This window comes from Neophocaena asiaeorientalis, unplaced genomic scaffold, assembly GCF_003031525.2.
Source record: "Neophocaena asiaeorientalis asiaeorientalis breed wild unplaced genomic scaffold, Neophocaena_asiaeorientalis_V1.1 scaffold92, whole genome shotgun sequence".
NCBI classification, from domain to species: domain Eukaryota; kingdom Metazoa; phylum Chordata; class Mammalia; order Artiodactyla; family Phocoenidae; genus Neophocaena; species Neophocaena asiaeorientalis.
The window spans coordinates 2,737,860-2,758,395 of record NW_020174057.1 but is presented as its reverse complement, the minus strand read 5'-3'; the positions used below and the strand labels follow the sequence as shown (position 1 = coordinate 2,758,395).

Sequence of the window (20,536 nt, the reverse complement as noted above, 5' to 3'; positions counted from 1 at the left end):
AAGCCCACAGCAAACATCATTCTCAATGGTGAAAAACTGAAAGCATTTCCTCTAAGATCAGGAACAAGATAAGGATGTCCACTCTTGCCACTATTATTCAACATAGTTTTGGAAGTCCTAGCTATGGCAATCAGAGAAGAAAAAGAAATAAAAGGAATACAACTTGGAAAAGAAGAAGTAAAACTGTCACTGCAGATGACATGATACTATACATAGAGAATCCTAAAGATGCCACCAGAAAACTACTAGAGCTAATCAATGAATCTGGTAAAGTTGCAGGATACAAAATTAATGCACAGAAATCTCTTGCATTCCTATATACTAATGATGAAAAATCTGAAAGAGAAATTAAGGAAACACTCCCATTTACCATTGCAACAAAAATAATAAAATACCTAGGACTAAACCTACCTAGGGAGACAAAAGACCTGTATGCAGAAAACCATAAGACACTGATGAAAGCAATTAAAGATGATACCAACAGATGGAGAGATATACCATGTTCCTGGATAGAAAGAATCAATATTGTGAAAATGACTATACTACCCAATACAATCTACAGATTCAGTGCAATCCCTATCAAATTACCAATGACATTTTTTACAAAACTAGAACAAAAATTCTTAAAATTTGTATGGAGACACAAAAGACCCCGAATAGCCAAAGTGGTCTTGAGGGGAAAAAACGGAGCTGGAGGAATCAGACTCCCTGACTTCGGACTATACTACAAAGCTACAGTAATCAAGACAATATGGTAACTGGCACAAAAACAGAAATATAGATCAATGGAACAGGATAGAAAGCCCAGAGATAAACCCACACACCTATGGTCAACTAATCTATGACAAACAAGGCAAGGATATACAATGGAGAAAAGACAGCCTCTTATATAAGTGGTGCTGGGAAAACTGGACAGCTGCAGGTAAAAGAATGAAATTAGAACAGTCCCTAACACCATACACAAAAATAAACTCAAAATGGTTTAGAGACCTAAATGTAAGACCAGACACTATAAAACTCTTAGAGGAAAACATAGAAAGAACACTCTTTGACATAAATCACAGCAAGATTTTTTTTGATCCACCTCCTAGAGTAATGGAATAATGGAAATAAAAACAAAAATAGACAAATTTTTGGGACCTAATGAAACTTAAGTTTTTACACAGCAAAGGAAACTACAAATAGGATGGAAAGACAGCACTCAGAATGGTAGAAAATATTTGCAAACGAATCAACGAACAAAGAATTAATCTCCAAAATATATAAACAGCTCATGCAGCTCAATATTAAAACAACAAACAACCCAATCCAAAAATGGGCAGAAGACCTAAATAGACATTTCTCCAAAGAAGACATACAGATGGCCAAGAAGCACATGAAAAGCTGCTGAACATCACTACTTACTAGAGAAATGCAAATCAAAACTACAATGAGGTATCACCTCACACCAGTCAGAATGGGCATCATCAGAAAATCTACAAACAACAAATGCTGGAGAGGGTGTGGAGAAAAGGGAACCCTCTTGCACTCTTGGTGGGAATGTAAATTGATACAGCCACTATGGAAAACAGTATGGAGGTTCCTTAAAAAACTAAAAATAGATTTACCATATGATCCAGCAATCCCACTACTGGGCATATACCCAGAGAAAACCGTAATTCAAAAAGACACATGCACCCCAATGTTCATTGCAGCACTATTTACAATAGCCAGGTCATGGAAGCAACCTAAATGCCCATTGACAGATGAATGGATAAAGTAAATGTGGCACAGATATACAATGGAATATTACTCAGCCATAAAAAGGAACAAAATTGGGTCATTTGTAGAGACATGGATGGATCCAGAGACTGTCATACAGAGTGAAGTAAGTCAGAAAGAGAAAAACAAATATATTAATACATATATGTGGAACCTAGAAAAATGGTACAGATGAACCAGTTTGCAAGGCAGAAATTGAGATACAGATGTAGAGAACAGACATATGGACACCTAGGGGGGAAGTGGTGGCGGGGAGGCGGGGTGATGGTGTAATGAACTGGGAGATTGGGAATGACATATATACACTAATATGTATAAAATGGATAACTAATTAGAGCCTGCTGTATAAACAAATAAATAAAATAAAATTCCAGAAAAATGATACTGGGAAAAAAGTCAGTCTCTTCAGTCAATGATACTGCAAAAACTGGACAGCCACATGCAAAAAAAATTTAAAAACTAGACCACCATCTTACACCATACACAAAATTAACTCAAAATGGAATAAAGACTTGAATTCAAGACCTGAAACCATAAAATTCCTAGAAGAAAACATAAGTGGCAACCTTACTGATATTAATCTTACCAATGTTTTAGTGGATCAGGCTTCAAAGGAAAGAGAAACAAAAGCAAAAAACAAACATCAAACTGAAAAGCTACTGTACAGCAAAGGAAACCATAATCAAAACAAAAGGCATTAAGTGGCAACCTTACTGATATTAATCTTACCAATGTTTTAGTGGATCAGGCTTCAAAGGAAAGAGAAACAAAAGCAAAAAACAAACATCAAACTGAAAAGCTTCTGTACAGCAAAGGAAACCATAATCAAAACAAAAGGCAGCTTACTAAATGGGAGAAGTTATTTGCAAATCACCTATCTACAACTCAACAACAAGAAAAAACCAAGCAACCCAACTTAAAAATGGGCAGAGAATGTGAATAAACATTTTTCCAAAGAAGACATAGGCTGGCCAACAGGCACATAAAAAGATGCTCAACATCACTAATCATCAGGAAAATGCATATCAAAACCATGAGATATCACCTCATACCTGTCAGAAATGGTGATTATCAAAGAAAAATGAATAACGAAGGTTGATGAGTATACGGAGCAAAGAGAACCCTGTTACACTGTTGGTGAGAATGTAAATTGGTGCAGCAACTATGGAAAACAGTATAGAGGTTCCTTAAAAAAATTAAAAATAGAACTACTATATGATCCAGCAATTCCACTTCTGGGTATTTATCTAAAGAACATGAAAACACTAATTCAAAAAGATATATGAACCCTTATGCCCACTGCAGCATTATTTACAATAGCCAAGATATGCAAACAACCTAAGTGCCCACTGATGGATGAATGGATAAAGAGAACATTATACATACGCACACATACACTAACACACACAGACAACAAAATACTACTCAGCCATAAAAAAAAGAAATCCTGCCATTCATAACATGGCTGGACCTTGAGGGTATGATGCTAAGTATGATGCTAAGTTTCTTTGTCTGAAATAAATCAGACGAAGAAAGACAAATACCATATGATTTCATTCATATGTGGAATCAAAACACACACACCAATGAACAAACAAACAAAATCAAACAAAAACAAACTCAGAGATACAGAGAACAGATTAGTGGTTACCAGAGAAGAAGGGGGTTGGGAGGTGAGCAAAATGGATGAAGAGGGTCAGCTGTATGGCGATGGATGATAACTAGACTTGTTGTGGTGGTAACTCTAGTGTATACAGAGGTTGAACCATAGTGCTCTACACCTGAAACTTAAATACAAAAAAATTTTTTTTAATTTAGCAGACATGTAAAGAAGCCTGAAAATACTACCCACAATAAATAGGAAAAGAAAATCAACCAACCAACACCAACCCAGAAGTGACAGAGATGCTAAAATTAGCGAAGACATTAATATAGTTACTATAACTGAATTCCACATAAAGCTACAGTAAAGATTGAACAAGGAAAATATGAAAAAAATCAAAATTGGACCTCAGGATAAAAACTACAATTTCTGAGATGAAAAATGCACTATGAAATTACTGGCAGATTAGACACTGCAGGAAAAAAGATCAGAGAACTTAAAGACATGACAACAGAAACTATCCAAAATGAAACAAGGAGACAAAAAAGATTAAAAATAAATAAACAGGGATTTCCCCTGGTGGTCCAGTGGTAAAGAATCCGCCTTAAAATGCAGGGGACATGGGTTTGATCCCTGGTCAGGGAACTAAGATCCCACATGCTAAGGGGCAACTGAGCCCGCACGCCACAACTACTGAGCTCACGCGCTTCAACTAGAGAGCCTGCATGCCGCAAACTACAGAGCCCACATGCCACAACTAAAGAAGAGAAAAAGCTGCATGTCACAACTAGAGAGAAGCCTGCATGCCGCAACCAAGAGCTCATGAGCCGCAATGAAAGATCCTGTGTGCCGCAACTAAGACCCAACAAGCCATGAATAAATAAATTTAAAAATAAATCTTTAAAAATAAACAAGCAAACAGAACATCAGTGAGTTATGGGAGAACTTTCAGTGGCCTACTAGCAGAGTCCCCAAAGGAAATCAAATAGGAGGCAGAAAAAAATATTGAGATAAAATATCTAAAATTTTTCTAAATTTGATGAAAACTATAAACCCACAGACTCAAGAAGCTCATTAAACCTCAAGCACCAGAAACATGAAGATATGTGCAAAGGCAGGTCAAATTACTGAAAAGCAATAGAAAAAATCTTAAGAGCTGACAAGAAAAAAAGACACACTAGATAAAGAGAACAAAGATAAAACTAACAACAAATTTCTTATGTGACACATAAGTGAGAAGACAGAAGAGCAACATCTTTAAAGTATTAGGGGAAAAAACTGTCAATCTAGAATTCAATACTCAGCAGAAATACCTTTAAACACCATTTCTTACATATACATACAAAAGCTGAAAAAATTCTCACCAGTATTTCTGTACTATAAGAAATGTTAAAGTCCATAAGATGGAAGGAAAATGATACTGATGGAAAAATGTATCTACACAAAGGAAAAAACAACACTGCAATTGGTAACTACACAGGAGTCTTGTGATCAATGAGGTCTCTGATAAAGAAAAACATTTATGGTTAGAGATGCTTATCTCATAAGAAACTTATTAACAACAAGCACACACATTAAAAAATCTATCTTCCTCCCCTCTCCCTCTCTCTCAAAGCTGACATACACCAAAGATATAGAATTAGAGGGTTAACTCAATGCCATATTAGGAGGAAATTATGCTGTGTCTTAGATTTCTAATGGAATACTGCCACTACTTGTCTGAAAAGAAACTTAAAAGAATGCTCTGTCATACAACCGTCTATGTGTCATTACCTATATTAAATATATAAAAAATCTTCAATACTCCAACATTTGTCATATTAATAATACAAAACAATATTAACGCATACATGCGGAATCTAGAAAAATGGTATAGATGAACCTATTTGCAGGGCAGGAAAAGAAACACAGATGTAGAGAACAGATGTGTGGACACAGCAGGGGAAGGGGCAGGTGGGATGAATTGGAAGATAAGGTTTGACATAAATACACATGGTAATGTGTAAAACATGTGTAAAACAGATAGCTAGTGGGAACCTGCTGTATAGCACAGGGAGCTCGGCCCGGTGCTCTGTGATGACCTAGATGGGTGGGATAGGGGGTGGGGGGAGGGAGGTACAAGAGGGAGGGGATATATGTATACATATAGTTGATTCAGTACATTGTACAACAGAAACTAACATAACATTGTAAAGCAATTATACTCCAATAAAAAAAAAATAATAATACAAAACAGACCAGTATTTTTCAAAGAATATTTTGATTTAAGGGAGTAAATATTGCTGTGCCAGAGATTCTTAAAAGATTAACGACAAACTGAGTATTAAATTTTGCTCTGAGCTTCCTAGCAGCCAAATAAAATGGTAAACATACTGGTTTACACAGTTTTCATTACCTGGCACAAAGAAAGCATATAAATGTTTGGCAAAGTAATTTTTTAAAATTTTTATCAGAAACATATAAAATGACTCCCATATTTTTAAAAAAGGTTTTGCTAACATGTTACATAACAACAATGTAATAGCTAACTTGTTCTAACCACTTACGACATCAAAGCACCATACTAATAATTTCTAATCATTGATTCATTGCAACTTTACAATCATCCTATGAGCTAGGCACTATTATTATCCCCATTCACTACAACTGCACAAGTGATGCAGAAATATTCTTTAAATGAATGTCTTTTACATTGTGTTTCTATAAAGTCAAAGAGATATTAAATTCTAAATCTGAAAAGGCATTTTGCAGGTAGACAATACATGTGTATTTTTAAAATAATCATCTTTCATAAAACCTTCATTGAAGTATTTCTTGCTGATTTTACTTTGCTGAATTTACTTAACTCACAATTTGTACAAATTGCAAACACCCCCTGAAGCAAATAGCTAAACTGCTTCAATACATGTATTTATGTATAAATGCTTCTTTCAGTTATTTCTGCCAGGTAAATATCACACAGAAATCAGATATGTTTATCTTGAAAAACAGAAACTTTAACAGATAAATTTTATTTATCAGCAAACATTTGGGAAATTATCACATGAAGAAATATCCAGAGTTATTTTGTGTAGGTCCAAGGAACACTGCAATAACCAACAGGGAGGCTACAGGGAGGATGGTTTTCTTTCAATATGATAGAGAAAATGCTTAACATTCTCCAATCCATAAATGGAAGTGTATCACTTTACAATTCACTAGGTTCTCTAGCACTGAAAGCACTGAAGCACAGAATGAAGAGCTCTGTGTCATAAGAGTTCCAAACGGGAATTCTGCTTTGAAATTTATTGCCTCACAGTTCTGGAGGCCAGAAGTCCAAAATCAAGGTGTCAGCTAAGTGTTCCCTCTGAAAATTGTAGGAAGAACCCTTCCTTGCCCTGTCCTAGCTTGTCTTGATGTGCTGGCAATCCTTGGCATTCCCTTGCAGCTGCGACACTTCAATCTCTGCTTCTGTCATCATAGGACGTTCTCTCTGCTCCACCACCACCCATGTGTTTCCGTCTCTACGTCTTTTCTCTTCTTATTATTAAGGACATCAGTCATATTATATTAAGGGCCTGTCATACTTCAGTACGACCTTATCTTAACCTAAGTAATTTCATCTGCAAAACCCTATTTCCAAATAAGGTCACATTCTGAAGTACTGGGAATTAGAACTTCAACTTATCTTTTCGGGGACACAATTCAACTCATGACAGATATGAAAGAGAACTAGATGATTATCAACTCTAAGATGCTAAGGCTCTAGATACCTATGAGACAACAAGTGCAACATTATACCATATATGAATAGAACAATTCCAACTCGCTCATTTATTCTACTTATTCATGTCATTCATTTAACAAATACTTGCTAGGCACCATCTTGAGCACTGGAGACACACTAAAAAAAAGTTCCTGCCCTCATGGAGTCTGTATTCCAACAGAATAAAAACTGCCATCATTTATGAGTAGCTACTATGTGCCAGACACCGTACTGAAAATATACAGGTTATAATCTCATTAGTCCTTACAGCAACCCCTGTTAGACAAAAACCTTTATGCCCTTTATCACTTGAGAAAACTAAGGAATAGAAACATAACTATTTGTTGAAGGTCATCACCTTCCTGGTGAAATGACCCTTTTTTTTGGTTATAAAACCGTTCTTTTTATCTTTAATGATACTCTTTGTCTTGAAGTCTATTTTATCTGATATTAATATAGCCACTCTAGTCTTCTTAGGCTATTTTGCATGTGCTTATTACAAATAAGCATGTCTACATGTTACTCTCAAGAAACAGTGATTACATCTTCAATGCCTGAAAAGAATACTTTGAATACCTTGGGTTTAGTGCTCACAGACTGCATTCATATAGGCCTCAATTTTTGCAAAACAAATTAATCCACCAATTCTAAAGGTTTAAATTATATTTCCCTCTTCAACTCACATTTCTGAGGTTTTTATTTGTTTAAATGTCCTAAATATGTATATGTAGGGATGAAACAGTAAACATGGTGGAGGCTCCAACCCAAGCTTAAGTGGTGGTGTTTCCAACAATGGAAGATTTCGAGATAATACTGAATGACAAACTCCTTTAACACTGCTGTCAAAAGAATACATAAATTGGATAATATGCCACACTGGATGACTTGAAATATGGCTTTTCACTCTTATCAACCCATGACTCCAATATTAATAATGCCTTATTGTAACAAGCACTAGATCAGTACTTAAATCCAATACACCTTTATTTTTAAAGATATTTTTAAATTGTGAATTTTTATCAATACAAACTGGCCTTTCCTCCATTTATTCTGAAGAGTGAGATATTATTTAAATCAGAACAGGAAATATAATACAAATTTACCTAAAATAACAGTTTTGTGGCTAAACCCTACAGGGTAGCTAACATTCTAGAGTATATGAAAGAAGATTAAGTTATACTACCTAGAGATACAACAAAATATTCATTAAGAATATAGGGAAAATTTACCAAAATTATTTATTTCCACTAAATATCTGACTACTTTTATACTAATTTGAATATATTTTCTTACCTGCAGCTTCATTTCTTCTAAGTCTTTAGTTTTCTCTACTAATTCCCCTCGTAGCTCTTCAAGCAGCAGCTGAAATTTTTCCTGGTGAGTTTGCTTTTCATTTAATAGGCGCTTGAGCTCATTTTGTGACTTTATGTACTCATCCTGCAACCTGATTTTTTAAAACGAAGAATTTAAGTGTATCCTTTGCTTTCTAATCGCATTACTTTATGTGAAGTCAACCAACACTACAGAGCAAGATCAACATCATATATTCATTAAACTTACAAATACAATTGCTTTACAGTTTCATTTATTATTAACATTGTAATTTCTGAATGCAATTTTACTTTGAAGGGAAAAAAAACATATTTAGCCACCTAGATACATTTAATTTTACATGTCTTGCTACTTTCAAAACAAGACTTTTACAAATTTATAATCCACTTGATTTAAAGAAAATTTACTTGTATTTTAAAAGTTTTAAATGTATATTGTATACTGCAAAATAACAAAATTATACTGTATGCTCCAGAGCAAACATTTAGACAAAATAAAAAATTTTAATCAAGCCTCTCACTTCCAAATTTAAGTAATTTATTTACCTTGTGTGTTCAGCTTTCAGAGTCTGATAATTAGTTTTATGATGTTCACATCGTAACCGTTCATCAATTAACATTTTTTGGAACTCAGATTGAGAACTTGTCAGCCCACTGTCTCCACCAGGAGGAAAAATGGTGGGAAAAGTGTCCATATTGGTAAGTGAGCTGACAACCATGTAAATGCAAGTCTTGCTTTCTTATTGTCTTAGTTTTCTTTTCAAGAGTATTTTTCACTTTCTTCGTGCTAAGACAGAATCTCGGGAGGCCAAATTACACCTGAAGAGAGAAATACACTTAATTAGTGATCAGTGAACTCCTTCAGTATTATATACTTTTTATCACATATTATTCTCCTTTATCATTTCTATAACAAACCCAATTTTCAGATTTTTCGGTTTTTCATAAAATTCAAGAATAAAGTTGAATCATACCTTAAATTTTCTTTACTTCCATGCAGTTTCTGTGCCCATCAAGGTCGTATCTTCAAGTATTAGCCTAACTAGATGTAACGACTCTTCCAGTAGAGGTAGTCCCAGAGTCACAAATCACCAATGTTTCCTGAAGTTACTGAGGTAAACTTTAAGAGTGGATTCTGGTACGAAATTCATACTCTGAAACCAGGGGAAAAGCTATTTGGAACTTGATAAGTGGCTGGGGAGAATCACAGTCTTCACAAAGATGACCTTCAGCATGTAATTATGTCTGTGATTAATGCTACAAAGGATCTTTTATTTGACACAAGGTGACTGCACTCAGGCTGCAGATTCAGAGAAGAAATCAGTCAACATATAAATATTGATCATCTATGTGTTATGCACTGTGCTAAGAACAGGAAAGTCAATCACCTCAGCTATCCCCAAAAGCACCAATCCAGGATTATGAAAGTAACCAAATGTTTGCTGTATCTAGAAGTAAAAAATGATGACACAGTGTTCTTACTGTAAATAATTAAAAACAAAAAATTTAATTAAAACAATTCTGTTCCTTTTAACTTCATTCATCTTTTTCAAAACTATTATATATATTTTTTCCTAACAGTACCTCCCTTAGTCATGGGTAATTATGAATTACCTTTTCTTACTACCAGAGACTATCTTTAGCCTACACAACCCCACCATTAAATTACTGAGTCTTGCTTGAACTACATCATTTCTGATAAATTAATGTGATGTCTACGTATTACATAAGAAGACTTTTAAACTAAAATTGAGGTTGCTTTGGTTTCCTGCTTTATTTATTTTAACAGAGGGGTAAAAGTCCTTCAAGGACACTTTACTCCTTGTTCTTCGGTTAAATGTGCACAAGGATTCAACCTTTGCAAATGCAGAGTGCACTGTTTGTAGTAGCAGCTGCCACATTATCCTGTCAAGAATATACATTTGCCATGGAATTAATAAACTGGATCATAAAAGTGGCATGTAATTTTTTTAAATTAATTTATTTTATTTATTTTCAGCTGTGTTGGGTCTTCGTTGCTGTGCGCAGGCTTTCTCTAGTTGCAGCAAGCAGGGGCTACTCTTCGTTGCAGTGCATGGGCTTTTCATTGCATGTCTTCTCTTGTTGTGGAGCACGGGCTCTAGGCGCGTGGGCTTCAGTAGTTGTGGCATGCGGGCTCAGTAGTTGTGGCTCACGGGCTCTAGAGAACAGGCTCTGTAGTTTTGGCGCATGGGCTTAGTCACTCCGCAGCATGTGGGATCTTCCCAGACCAGGGCTTGAACTCGTGTCCCCTGCATTGGCAGACGGATTCTTAACCACTGCACCACCAGGGAAGCCCTGGCATGTAATTTTGATTCTGCTCTTTGATGCAAATTAAGTTTTAAGAGACAGAAACATACAATAAACATATCTAATACTTTCTAATAATATCACCAAAAGGCATTATGAGGTTTTAGTTTTAATTAGCTAAAAGCTTACAAATCAAAAGTTACCCTTCAGTCCTACTACTAGTGAAAGAAAGATTTCCAAGGTAAAATGAGTATCTTTTTCCTCTGTATTCCAGTTAACTTGACAGTAAACATTCTCACTGACCCCTACCCTAAAATGAGAGTTAAGTCCTCACAGAAATAAAATTTACAAAGACCTGAAAGTTTCTGGAAAATAAAATTAAAATGATTTATCTCCTTCCCTCTTGGCACTGAAATATTCACTAGACGTACTTTCCAGGACTTCACTAATTTCAGAATATCCCTTTCTCAATCACCACCACCATTACCTCATCTCCAATTCTAGTTTCTATGCAAGCATATGTGTACTGCCTTCTTGTATTTTCCCAAACTAGGAGGATTTCTCCTGTCCAAGTTGATGTTTGCAATTTCATTACTTTTTAATATGTTAATTTTTTGAATAATAAAGCTAGAATATACCAACACACATCACCAGTAGGTACCACAGCCAAATGCATGATATACTTTCCCCTCATACCACAAAAAATACCACGTGAATTTGCGTGCATGCGCGCACACACACACACACATCTATAGTAAGCTTTCTGCAAAGTTACCTGTATCAAAATGATAAATCTGCTTATCCCCTGACCCAATCCTAGGAATTTACTCTATGACAATAGCTGGATGAGTACCCAAATGTAATTACCATATAAGAATTTTCTTTGTGACTTTTTTTAATTAAAAAAATGAAAAAAATCAGAAATAAGCTAAACTTCCATAAATAAAGGTTTATCTATACTATACATTAAAAAGGACAAGTTAGATCTGTCCCCACAGCATGGTGAAGAGTATAAATGACAGATACACACACACATATGTTTACATACACATAAAAAGCGTCAAATAGTGGTACACCAAGCAGCGAATAGTGGTAACTTCTGGGGAAATAATAACGGGGGGACTCCCTGACAGGAAAACTTGCACCTTGCACTTTCAACATTTTACTGTTAAATTTTCTTTTTAACAACTACAAACTGTTTTTCAGATAATGAACAATTCTATCACCCTGTGTTCAAATTATCTTAAACCAAATTCATTACCCTTACTTTCAATCTACCTTCAACATCCTTACTTTCCAGCTTCTGATATTGACAGCGGTATTATGCTACCATTCATCCACACTTACAACCTCAAAGTCTTCTCTGCTTTCTCTCTCAACTTCCCATGTATGAACAACAAATATTATTTCTTTAAAATGCATTCCATTCTCTCCATTCCTACTTAACCACGAAAAGTCAAGCTTGTATCGTCTCGTAACTAGACTATTAGAGCTTTTTATTATCCCTGCTTCCAATATTTTCTCTCTCTAGTCTACCCTCCAAACACTGCCAGATTAATAGTCAGAAACTGTTATTTGATTTCTCATTCTCACTCAAAAGCTCCCATATATGAGACAAAATCAAAACACCCCAGTCTTGCAAAGCACTACACAATCAGTCCCAATCTACCTTGTGTAATCTCATTTCCTACCATCTGCCAAGAATATTCTACTCCAGCTAGCCCCGGAATAAATATGCACATCATACCTTTGTCCACACAGATTTTGTCTTAGTTTGTGAACCCTATACTAATGAAAATAGACTCTAGTATGCATGATAATCACTAACTGTTCTCTATTTCTGTGATGACTGAATATAAATAGGCTTAAACACAGTAGTTAGATACTGGAAAGAAATCCTTGACTCAAAGTTATGAGCCCCTGGGTTGCATTTGCCAATAGCCTTTTCCACAATTTTCTCCTTTAGGAATAGTTAAGAATTACAGAAAACTATCTGCCAATTTGTGTGAAACTAACCAAGGTCAGAATGAATTTTTTATGTTTTCAAGTACTCTGCACATATAACATATCCAGTTCTCTAATTCAGTAGTAATCAACTTATCAATAATAATCTTGAAAAATATAGTATGGTAGTCCTCCAAATAGATATCTAGTGTCATAGATAGAAAGGCCTCATAATTCTTTCTCTGACCTTCAAAAGTGGTCCATCATTCTATATTCAAGGTTACAAAGAAAGAACTTCTATTTTTTTACACTAATTATATAAGGACGTTTTAAATGGAAACGTCCTTAGCTAAAAATGGAAAACCCCAACTCAGTTACCATATAATCTCTCTCTTATACCAAGAAATCTGAAGACAGTCTTCTTTTATCAGTAATAGAGGATTAAGTAATTTGGATCAAGCCTCCCGCTAAGGACAGCAAGAAAAGCTGGATACATACTTTTTTTAAATCAGCTTGAAGACACTGGAAAACAAAAGAATAAATATTTACTGAGATGGGAACGGGGGAAGATACGGATGCAGAAAGATGAGACTGGCACTTGGAACCACCCTTCCCCTAGAGGTATCTGCCAATTCCAGAGAGGTAGCTGGGAGACTGAATGCCCTGGGACAGTCTTTAAATTCAACGAAAGATATATTAAGTCAGTAAGGAGTGGAGAAGCCCTGGTGAACACCCTTCATTTCGGATAGAGACTTCAAAGGCTGCCTCTTAGGAATAAGGGTAATTCAGAAGAAAGATATTAGACTAGACCTCAAATTGCTCTAAAAAATAAATATGTGACACATACACACATGTAAAAGTCCATGGGAAGATAAGGTAACATGAATTAAAGCCACAGAAACAACAGACGATAAGCAGACACACAGGGTCTCACTATTAAAGAGTCATCAGACAATGGATCTAAAAGAATTTTTTAAATTCTAATTGTGTACAAAACAATAGAAAAGAAGGTTGAGAAATTTGGGAAAGGATTAGAAACCATAAAAAGAAACCAATGGAAACTCTAAACTTGAAAAATGTGATAACCAAAATTAAGAGCTCAACTGAGTGGGTAAACCAGCCCAGATTAGACATAGTTTAGGAAGTAATTGGAAGACAACTTAAAAGAATATGTTCAAGAAAAAGTAGAAAGATAAACAAGGATGGAAAATATAGAAAAGAAGGAAAGAAATAGAGAATAAAGTTAAAACATCACTTTAACAGACATGAAATTGGAGTCCCAGAGAGAAAGGAGAGAATAGAGCAGAAGCAATACCTCAAAAAAAAAAGAAACAAACCAGTTTGACATCATCCCCAAATTGAGGAAAGGTATCAATTCTCAGATATAAAAAGTCATACAGGGACTTCCCTGGTGGTCCAGTGGCTAAGACACCACGCTCCCAATGCAGAGGGCCCAATTTCAATCCCTAGTCAGGGAACTAGATCCTATATGCCACAACTAAGAGTTCACATGCCGCAACTAAAGATCCAGCATGCCGCAACTAAAAAAATAATATTGTGTATGTTGCAACTAAAGATCCCATGTGCCTTAACTAAGACCCGACATTGCCAAATGAATAAATACCAAAAAAGAAAGTCCTACAATCCCCAAGCACATAAATAAAAAGAAATCCACACCTATGCACATCACATTAAGACAGCTAAAAACAAAAATAAAGGGAAGATCTTAAAATCAGGCAGAAAGAGACAAGGTGCCTGTAAATAAGAGCAACAAAAAGACAGAAGTGACTTCAACAGTGAAGGCCAGAAGACAATGTACAGTGCTGAACGAAAACAACTGCCAAACTAACATTCGATAAATACAGCAATACTACAACTTTGAAGAATGATGGTAAAACAAAGACATTTTCAGAGAAACAAAATAAATTCATCCCTAAAGATGTACACTAAAGAAACAGTCAAGGACTTTTCATACACAATGAAAATTCTTACATGTGAACTTGACAATGCAGAAAGATTAAAGGAAACCATAAATATATGCAAAATTTGAATTGAATATTAATTGTATAAAATATCAATAATAGCTTGTGGGATTTTAACATATACTGACTTAAAATACATGATATAAATGGTATATAAGACAATAAAGGTAGAATTACAAGTGCAATAGAGTCCTTTCACTGTATGGGAGAAGAATAAAAGTATCAATTAACATTCTATTTTGATAAGTCAACAATATATATTGTAAAGGAAATGGGTTGGCAAACTTCACTCCATGGGCCAAAGTTGGCCTGTAGCCCTTTTTGTATGGCCCCAAGCTAAAAATGTCACCTCCTTTTTTAAGAGTTAAAATAAAAAGAATGAAAATAGATGTAAAAATCCTCAACAAAATATTAGCAAATCAAATACAGCATGTTTAAAAAGAAGTATACACCATGACCAAGGAGGATTTATTCCAGGCATGCAAGGTTGGTTCAATATTCAATATTCAAAAAAATCAATTACTATAATCCATTACATCAACAGGCTAATGCAGAAAAATCACATGATCACATCAATAGATGCAGAAAAAGCACCTGACTTTTTGCATCTGACAATCCAACACCTATTCATGATAAAAACTCTCAACAAATAAGGGACAGACAAATACTTCCTCAATTCGATAAAGAACATCTACAAAAAATCTACAGCTAACAGCATACTTAATGGTGAGAAAAATAGCATTCCCAGTAAGAACAAGAACAAGCAAGGCTGTCCCTTCTCACCACTCCTTTTCAAAACTGTAGTGGATGGCACTCAGCTAACACAGTAAGAAAAGTTAAAGGGATAGAGGAAGAAAAGGAAGAAATAAAACTTTGTTTGCAGATCACATGATCGTCCACGAAGGAGAGCCAAAACAGTCAATTAAAAAAGCAACTGCCCTAGGGGCTTCCATGGTGGCACAGCGGTTAAGAATCCACCTGCCAATGCAGGGGACACGGATTCGAGCCCTGGTCCAGGAAGATCCCACATGCTGCGGAGCAACTAAGCCCATGCGCCACAACTACTGAGCCTGCACTCTAGAGCCCTCATGCCAGAACTACTGAAGCCCACACGCCTAGAAGCTGTGCTCTGCAACAAGAGAAGCCACCGCAATGAGAAGCCCGCACACCGCAACAAAGAGTAGCCCCCGCTCACTGTAACTAGAGAAAGCCCAGGCGCAGCAACGAAGACCCAAAGCAGCCAAAAATAAATAAATTAAATAAATTAATTTTTTTAAAAAAAGGCAATTCCCCAAACTAATAAGCAATTACAGCACAATTGCAGGATAGAAGATTAATTTACAAAAGTTACTTTCTTCCAACAGCAATAAACAAATGGAATTTGAAACTTAAAACAATACCATATACATTAAAACCCCCCCAAAATGAAACAGGTATAAATCTAAAAAGATATGTATAAGACTTACGTGAGGAAACTGATAAAACTTTGATGAAAGAAGTCAAAGAATAAACAATAAATTATTTTAAACATCTTTACTGGAATATAACTACTTTACATTGTTGTGTTAGTATCTGCTGCGTAACAAGTGAATCAGCTATCTGTGTACATATATCTCCACATCCCCTCCCTCTTGCATCTCCCTCGAACTCTTCCTATCCCACCCCTCTAGGTGGTCACAAAGCACTGAGCTGATCTCCCTGTTTTGTGCGACTGCTTCCCACTAGCTACCTATTTTACATTTGGTAGTGTATATATGTCCATGCCACTCTCTCACTTTGTCCCAGTTTACCCTTCCCCCACCCCGTGTCCTAAAGTCCCTTCTCTATGTCTACATCTTCACTCCTTTCCTGCCCCTAGGTTCTTCTGAACCACTTTTTTTTTTAGATTCCATATATATGTGTTACCATACTGTATTTGTTTTTCTCTTTCTGACTTACTTCACTCTGTATGACAGACTCTAGGTCCATCCACCTCACTACAAATAACTCAATTTTGTTTCTTTTTATGGCTGAGTAATATTCCATTGTATATAGGTGCCACATCTCCTTTATCCATTCATCTGTCGATGGACACCTAGAATGCTTCCATGTCCTGGCTACTGTAAACACAGATGCAACGAACACTGCGGTACATGACTCATTTTGAATTATGGTTTTCAAAGGGTATGTGCGCAGTAGTGGGATTGCTGGCTCGTACGGTACTTCTATTTTTAGTTTTTTGAGGAACCTCCATACTGTTCTCAATAGTGGCTGCATCAATTTATATTCCCACCAAGAGTGCAAGAGGGTTCCCTTTTCTCCACACCCCCTCCAGCATTTATTGTTTGTAGATTTTTTGATGATGGCCATTCTGACTGGTGTGTGGTGATACCTCAATGTAGTTTTGATTTGCATTTTGCTAATGATCAGTGATGCTGAGCAACCTTTCATGTGTTTGTTGGCAATCTGTATATCTTCTTTAGAGAAATGTCTATTTAGGTGTTCTGCCCATTTTTGGATTGTTTGTTTTATTGATATTGAGCTGCATGAGCTGCTTGTATATTTTGGAGATTAATCCTTTGCCTGTTGATTCATTTGCAAATATTTTCTCCCATTTGGAGGGTTGTCTTTTTGTCTTGTTTATGGTTTCCTTTGTTGTGCAAAAGCGTTTAAGTTTCATTAGGTCCCATTTGTTTATTTTTCTTTTTATTTCCATTTCTCTAGGAGGTGGGTCATAAAAATCTTGCTGTGATTTATGTCATAGAGTGCTCTATGTTTTCCTCTAAGAGTTTTATACTGTCTGGCCTTATATTTAGGTCTCTAATCCATTTTGAGTTTTTTTGTGTGTATCGTGTTAGGGAGTGTTCTAATTTCATTCTTTTACATGTAGTTGTCCAGTTTTCCCAGCACCATTCACCATTGAGAATGTTGGCTGTGGGTTTGTCATATATGGCCTTTATTATGTTGAGGTAAGTTCCCTCATGCCTACTTTCTGGTGGGTTTTTATCATAAATCAGTGTTGAATTTTGTCAAAAGACTATTCTGCATCTATGGAGATGATCATATGGTTTCTATCCTTCAATTTGTTAATATGGTATATCACATTTATTGATTTGCATACATGGAAGAATCCTTGCATTCCTGGGATAAACCCAACTTGATCGTGGTGTATGATCCTCTTAATGTGCTGCTGGATTCTGTTTGCTAGTATTTTGTTGAAGAGCTTTGAATTTATATTAATCAGTGATATCGGCCAGTAGTCTTCTTTTTTTGTGACATCCTTGCCTAGTTTTGGTATCAGGGTGATGGCAGCCTCACAGAATGAGTTTGGGAGTGTTTCTCCCTCTGCTACATTTTGGAAGAGCTTGAGAAGGATAGGTGTTAGCTCTTCTCTAAATGTTTGATAGAATTTGCCTGTGAAGGCATCTGGTCCTGGGCTTCTGTTTGTTGGAAGACTTTTCATCAGAGTTTCAATTTCAGTGCTTGGGAATGGTCTGTTTATATTTCCTATTTCTTCCTGGTTCAGTCTCAGAAGGCTGTGTTTTTCTAAGAATTTGTCCATTTCTTCCAGGTTGTCCATTTTATTGGCATATAGTTGCCTGTAGTCGTCTCTCATGATCCTTTATATTTCTGCAGTGTCAGTTGTTACTTCTCCTTTTTCATTTCTAATTCTGTTGATTTGAGTCTTCTCCTTTTCTTGATGAATCTGGCTAATGGTTTATCAATTTTGTTTATCTTCTCAAAGAACTAGCTTTTAGTTTTATTGATCTTTGCTATCGTTTCCTCCATTTCTTTTTCATTTATTTCTGATCTGATCTTTAAGATGATTTCTTTCCTTCTGCTAACTTTTGGGGTTTTTTTGTTCTTCTTTCTCTAATTCCTTTAGGTATAAGGTTAGGTTGTTTGAGATTTTTCTTATTTCTTGAGGTAGGATTGTATTGCTATAAACTTCCCTCTTAGAACTGCTTTTGCTGCCTCCCATAGGTTTCCGGCCATCGTGTTTTCATTGTCATTTGCTTCCAGGTATTTTCTGATTTCCTCTTTGATTTCTTCAGTGATCTCTTGGTTATTTAGTAATGTATTGTTTAGCCTCCGTGTGTTTGTATTTTTTAAAGTGTTTTTTCCCTGTAATTGACGTCTTGTCTCACGGCACTGTGGTGGGAAAAGATACTTGATACAATTTCAATTTTCTTAAATTTACCAAGGCTTGATTTGTGACCCAAGATATGATCTATCCTGGAGGATGTTCCATGAACACTGGAGAAGAACGTGTATTCTGTTGTTTTTACATGGAATGTCCTATAAATATCAGTTAACTCCATCTTGTTCAATGTCTCACTTAAAGCTTGTGTTTCCTTATTTATTTTCATTTTGGTTGATCTGTCCATTGGTGAAAGCGGAGTATTAAAGTCCTATACTATGATTGTGTTACTGTCAATTTCTCCTTTTATGGCTGTTAGCATTTGTCTTATGCATTGAGGTGCTCCTATGTTGAATGCATATTTACAATTGTTACATCTTCTTGGATTGATCCCTTGATCATTATGTAATGTCCTTCTTTGTCTCTTGTAATAGTCTTCATTTTGAAGTCCATTTTGTCTGATATGAGAATTGCTACTCCAGCTTTCTTCTGATTTCCATTTGCATGGAATATCTTTTTCCATCCCCTAACTTTTAGTCTATATGTGTCCCTAGGTCTGAAGTGGATCTCTTATAGACAGCATATATACGGGTCTAGTTTCTGTATCCATTCAGCCAGTCTATGTCTTTTGGCGGGAGCACTTAATCCACTTACATTTAAGGTAATTATCCATAGGTATGTTCCTATTACCATTTTAATTGTTTTGGGTTTGTTATTGTAGGTCTTTTCCTTCTCTTGTGTTTCCTGCCTAGAAAAGTTCCTTTAGCATTTGTTGTAAAGCTGGTTTGGTGGTGCTGAATTCTCTTAGCTTTTGCTTGTCTGTTAAGGTTTTAATTTCTCCATCGAATCTGAATGAGATCCTTGCTGGGTGGAGTAATCTTGGTTGCAGGTTTTTCCCTTTCATCACTTTTAATATGTCCTGCCACTCCCTTCTGGCTTGCAGAGCTTCTGCTGCAAGATCAGCTGTTAACCTTATGGGGATTCCCTTGCATGTTATTTGTTGCTTTTCCCTTGCTGCTTTTAATATTTGTTCTTTGTATTTAATTTTTGATAGTTTGATTAATATGTGTCTTGGTGTGTTTCTCCTTGGATTTTTCCTGTATGGGACTCTCTGTGCTTCCTGGACTTGATTGACTATTTTCTTTCCCACATTAGGGAAGTTTTCAAGTATAATCTCTTCAAATATTTTCTCAGTCCCTTTCTTTTTCTCTTCTTCTTCTGGAACCCCTGTAATTCGAATGTTGGTGCATTTAATGTTGTCCCCGAGGTCTCTGAGACTGTCCTCATTCTTTTCATTCTTTTTTCTTTATTCTGCTCTGCAGTAATCATTTCCACTATTTTATCTTCCAGATCACTTATCCATTCTTCTGCGCCTCAGTTATTCTATTGATTCCTCTTATTTTTAATTTCATTTATTGTGTTGCTCATCATTGTTTGTTTGCTCTTTAATTCTTCTAGGTCCTTGTTAAACGTTTCTTGTATTTTCTCCATTCTATTTCCAAGATTTTGGATCATCTTTACTATCATTACTTTGAATTCTTTTTCAGGTAGACTGCCTATTTCCTCTTCATTTGTTAGGTCTGGTGGGTTTTTACCTTACTCCTTCATCTGCTGGGTATTTGTCTGTCTTCTCATTTTGCTTAACTTACTGTATTTGGGGTCTCCTTTTTGCAGGCTGCAGGTTCGTAGTTCCCACTGCTTTTGGTGTGTGCCCCCAGTGGGTAAGGCTGGTTCAGTGGGTTGTGTAGGCTTCCTGGTGGAAGGGACTGGTGCCTGTGTGTT

The 20,536-nt window shown here is 35.9% G+C and overlaps 1 protein-coding gene across 2 annotated transcripts in view; it reads right to left on the bottom strand.

Moving 5' to 3' along the window:
- CEP83 (centrosomal protein 83) overlaps positions 1-20,536 on the bottom strand; it is a 110,385-nt gene that overhangs the window by 57,002 nt on the left and 32,847 nt on the right. Inside the window, exons 2-4 of one of the 2 annotated variants that reach the window (XM_024754391.1) lie at positions 9,415-9,740; positions 8,987-9,259; positions 8,403-8,553 (exon numbers count right to left, since the gene is read on the bottom strand). In XM_024754391.1, the coding sequence (XP_024610159.1) occupies positions 8,403-8,553; positions 8,987-9,159 (324 nt within the window). In that variant the 5' untranslated portion in view covers positions 9,160-9,259; positions 9,415-9,740. The remainder of the gene's footprint in view (positions 1-8,402; positions 8,554-8,986; positions 9,260-9,414; positions 9,741-20,536) is intronic. The other variant, XM_024754390.1, reaches the window with a different exon arrangement.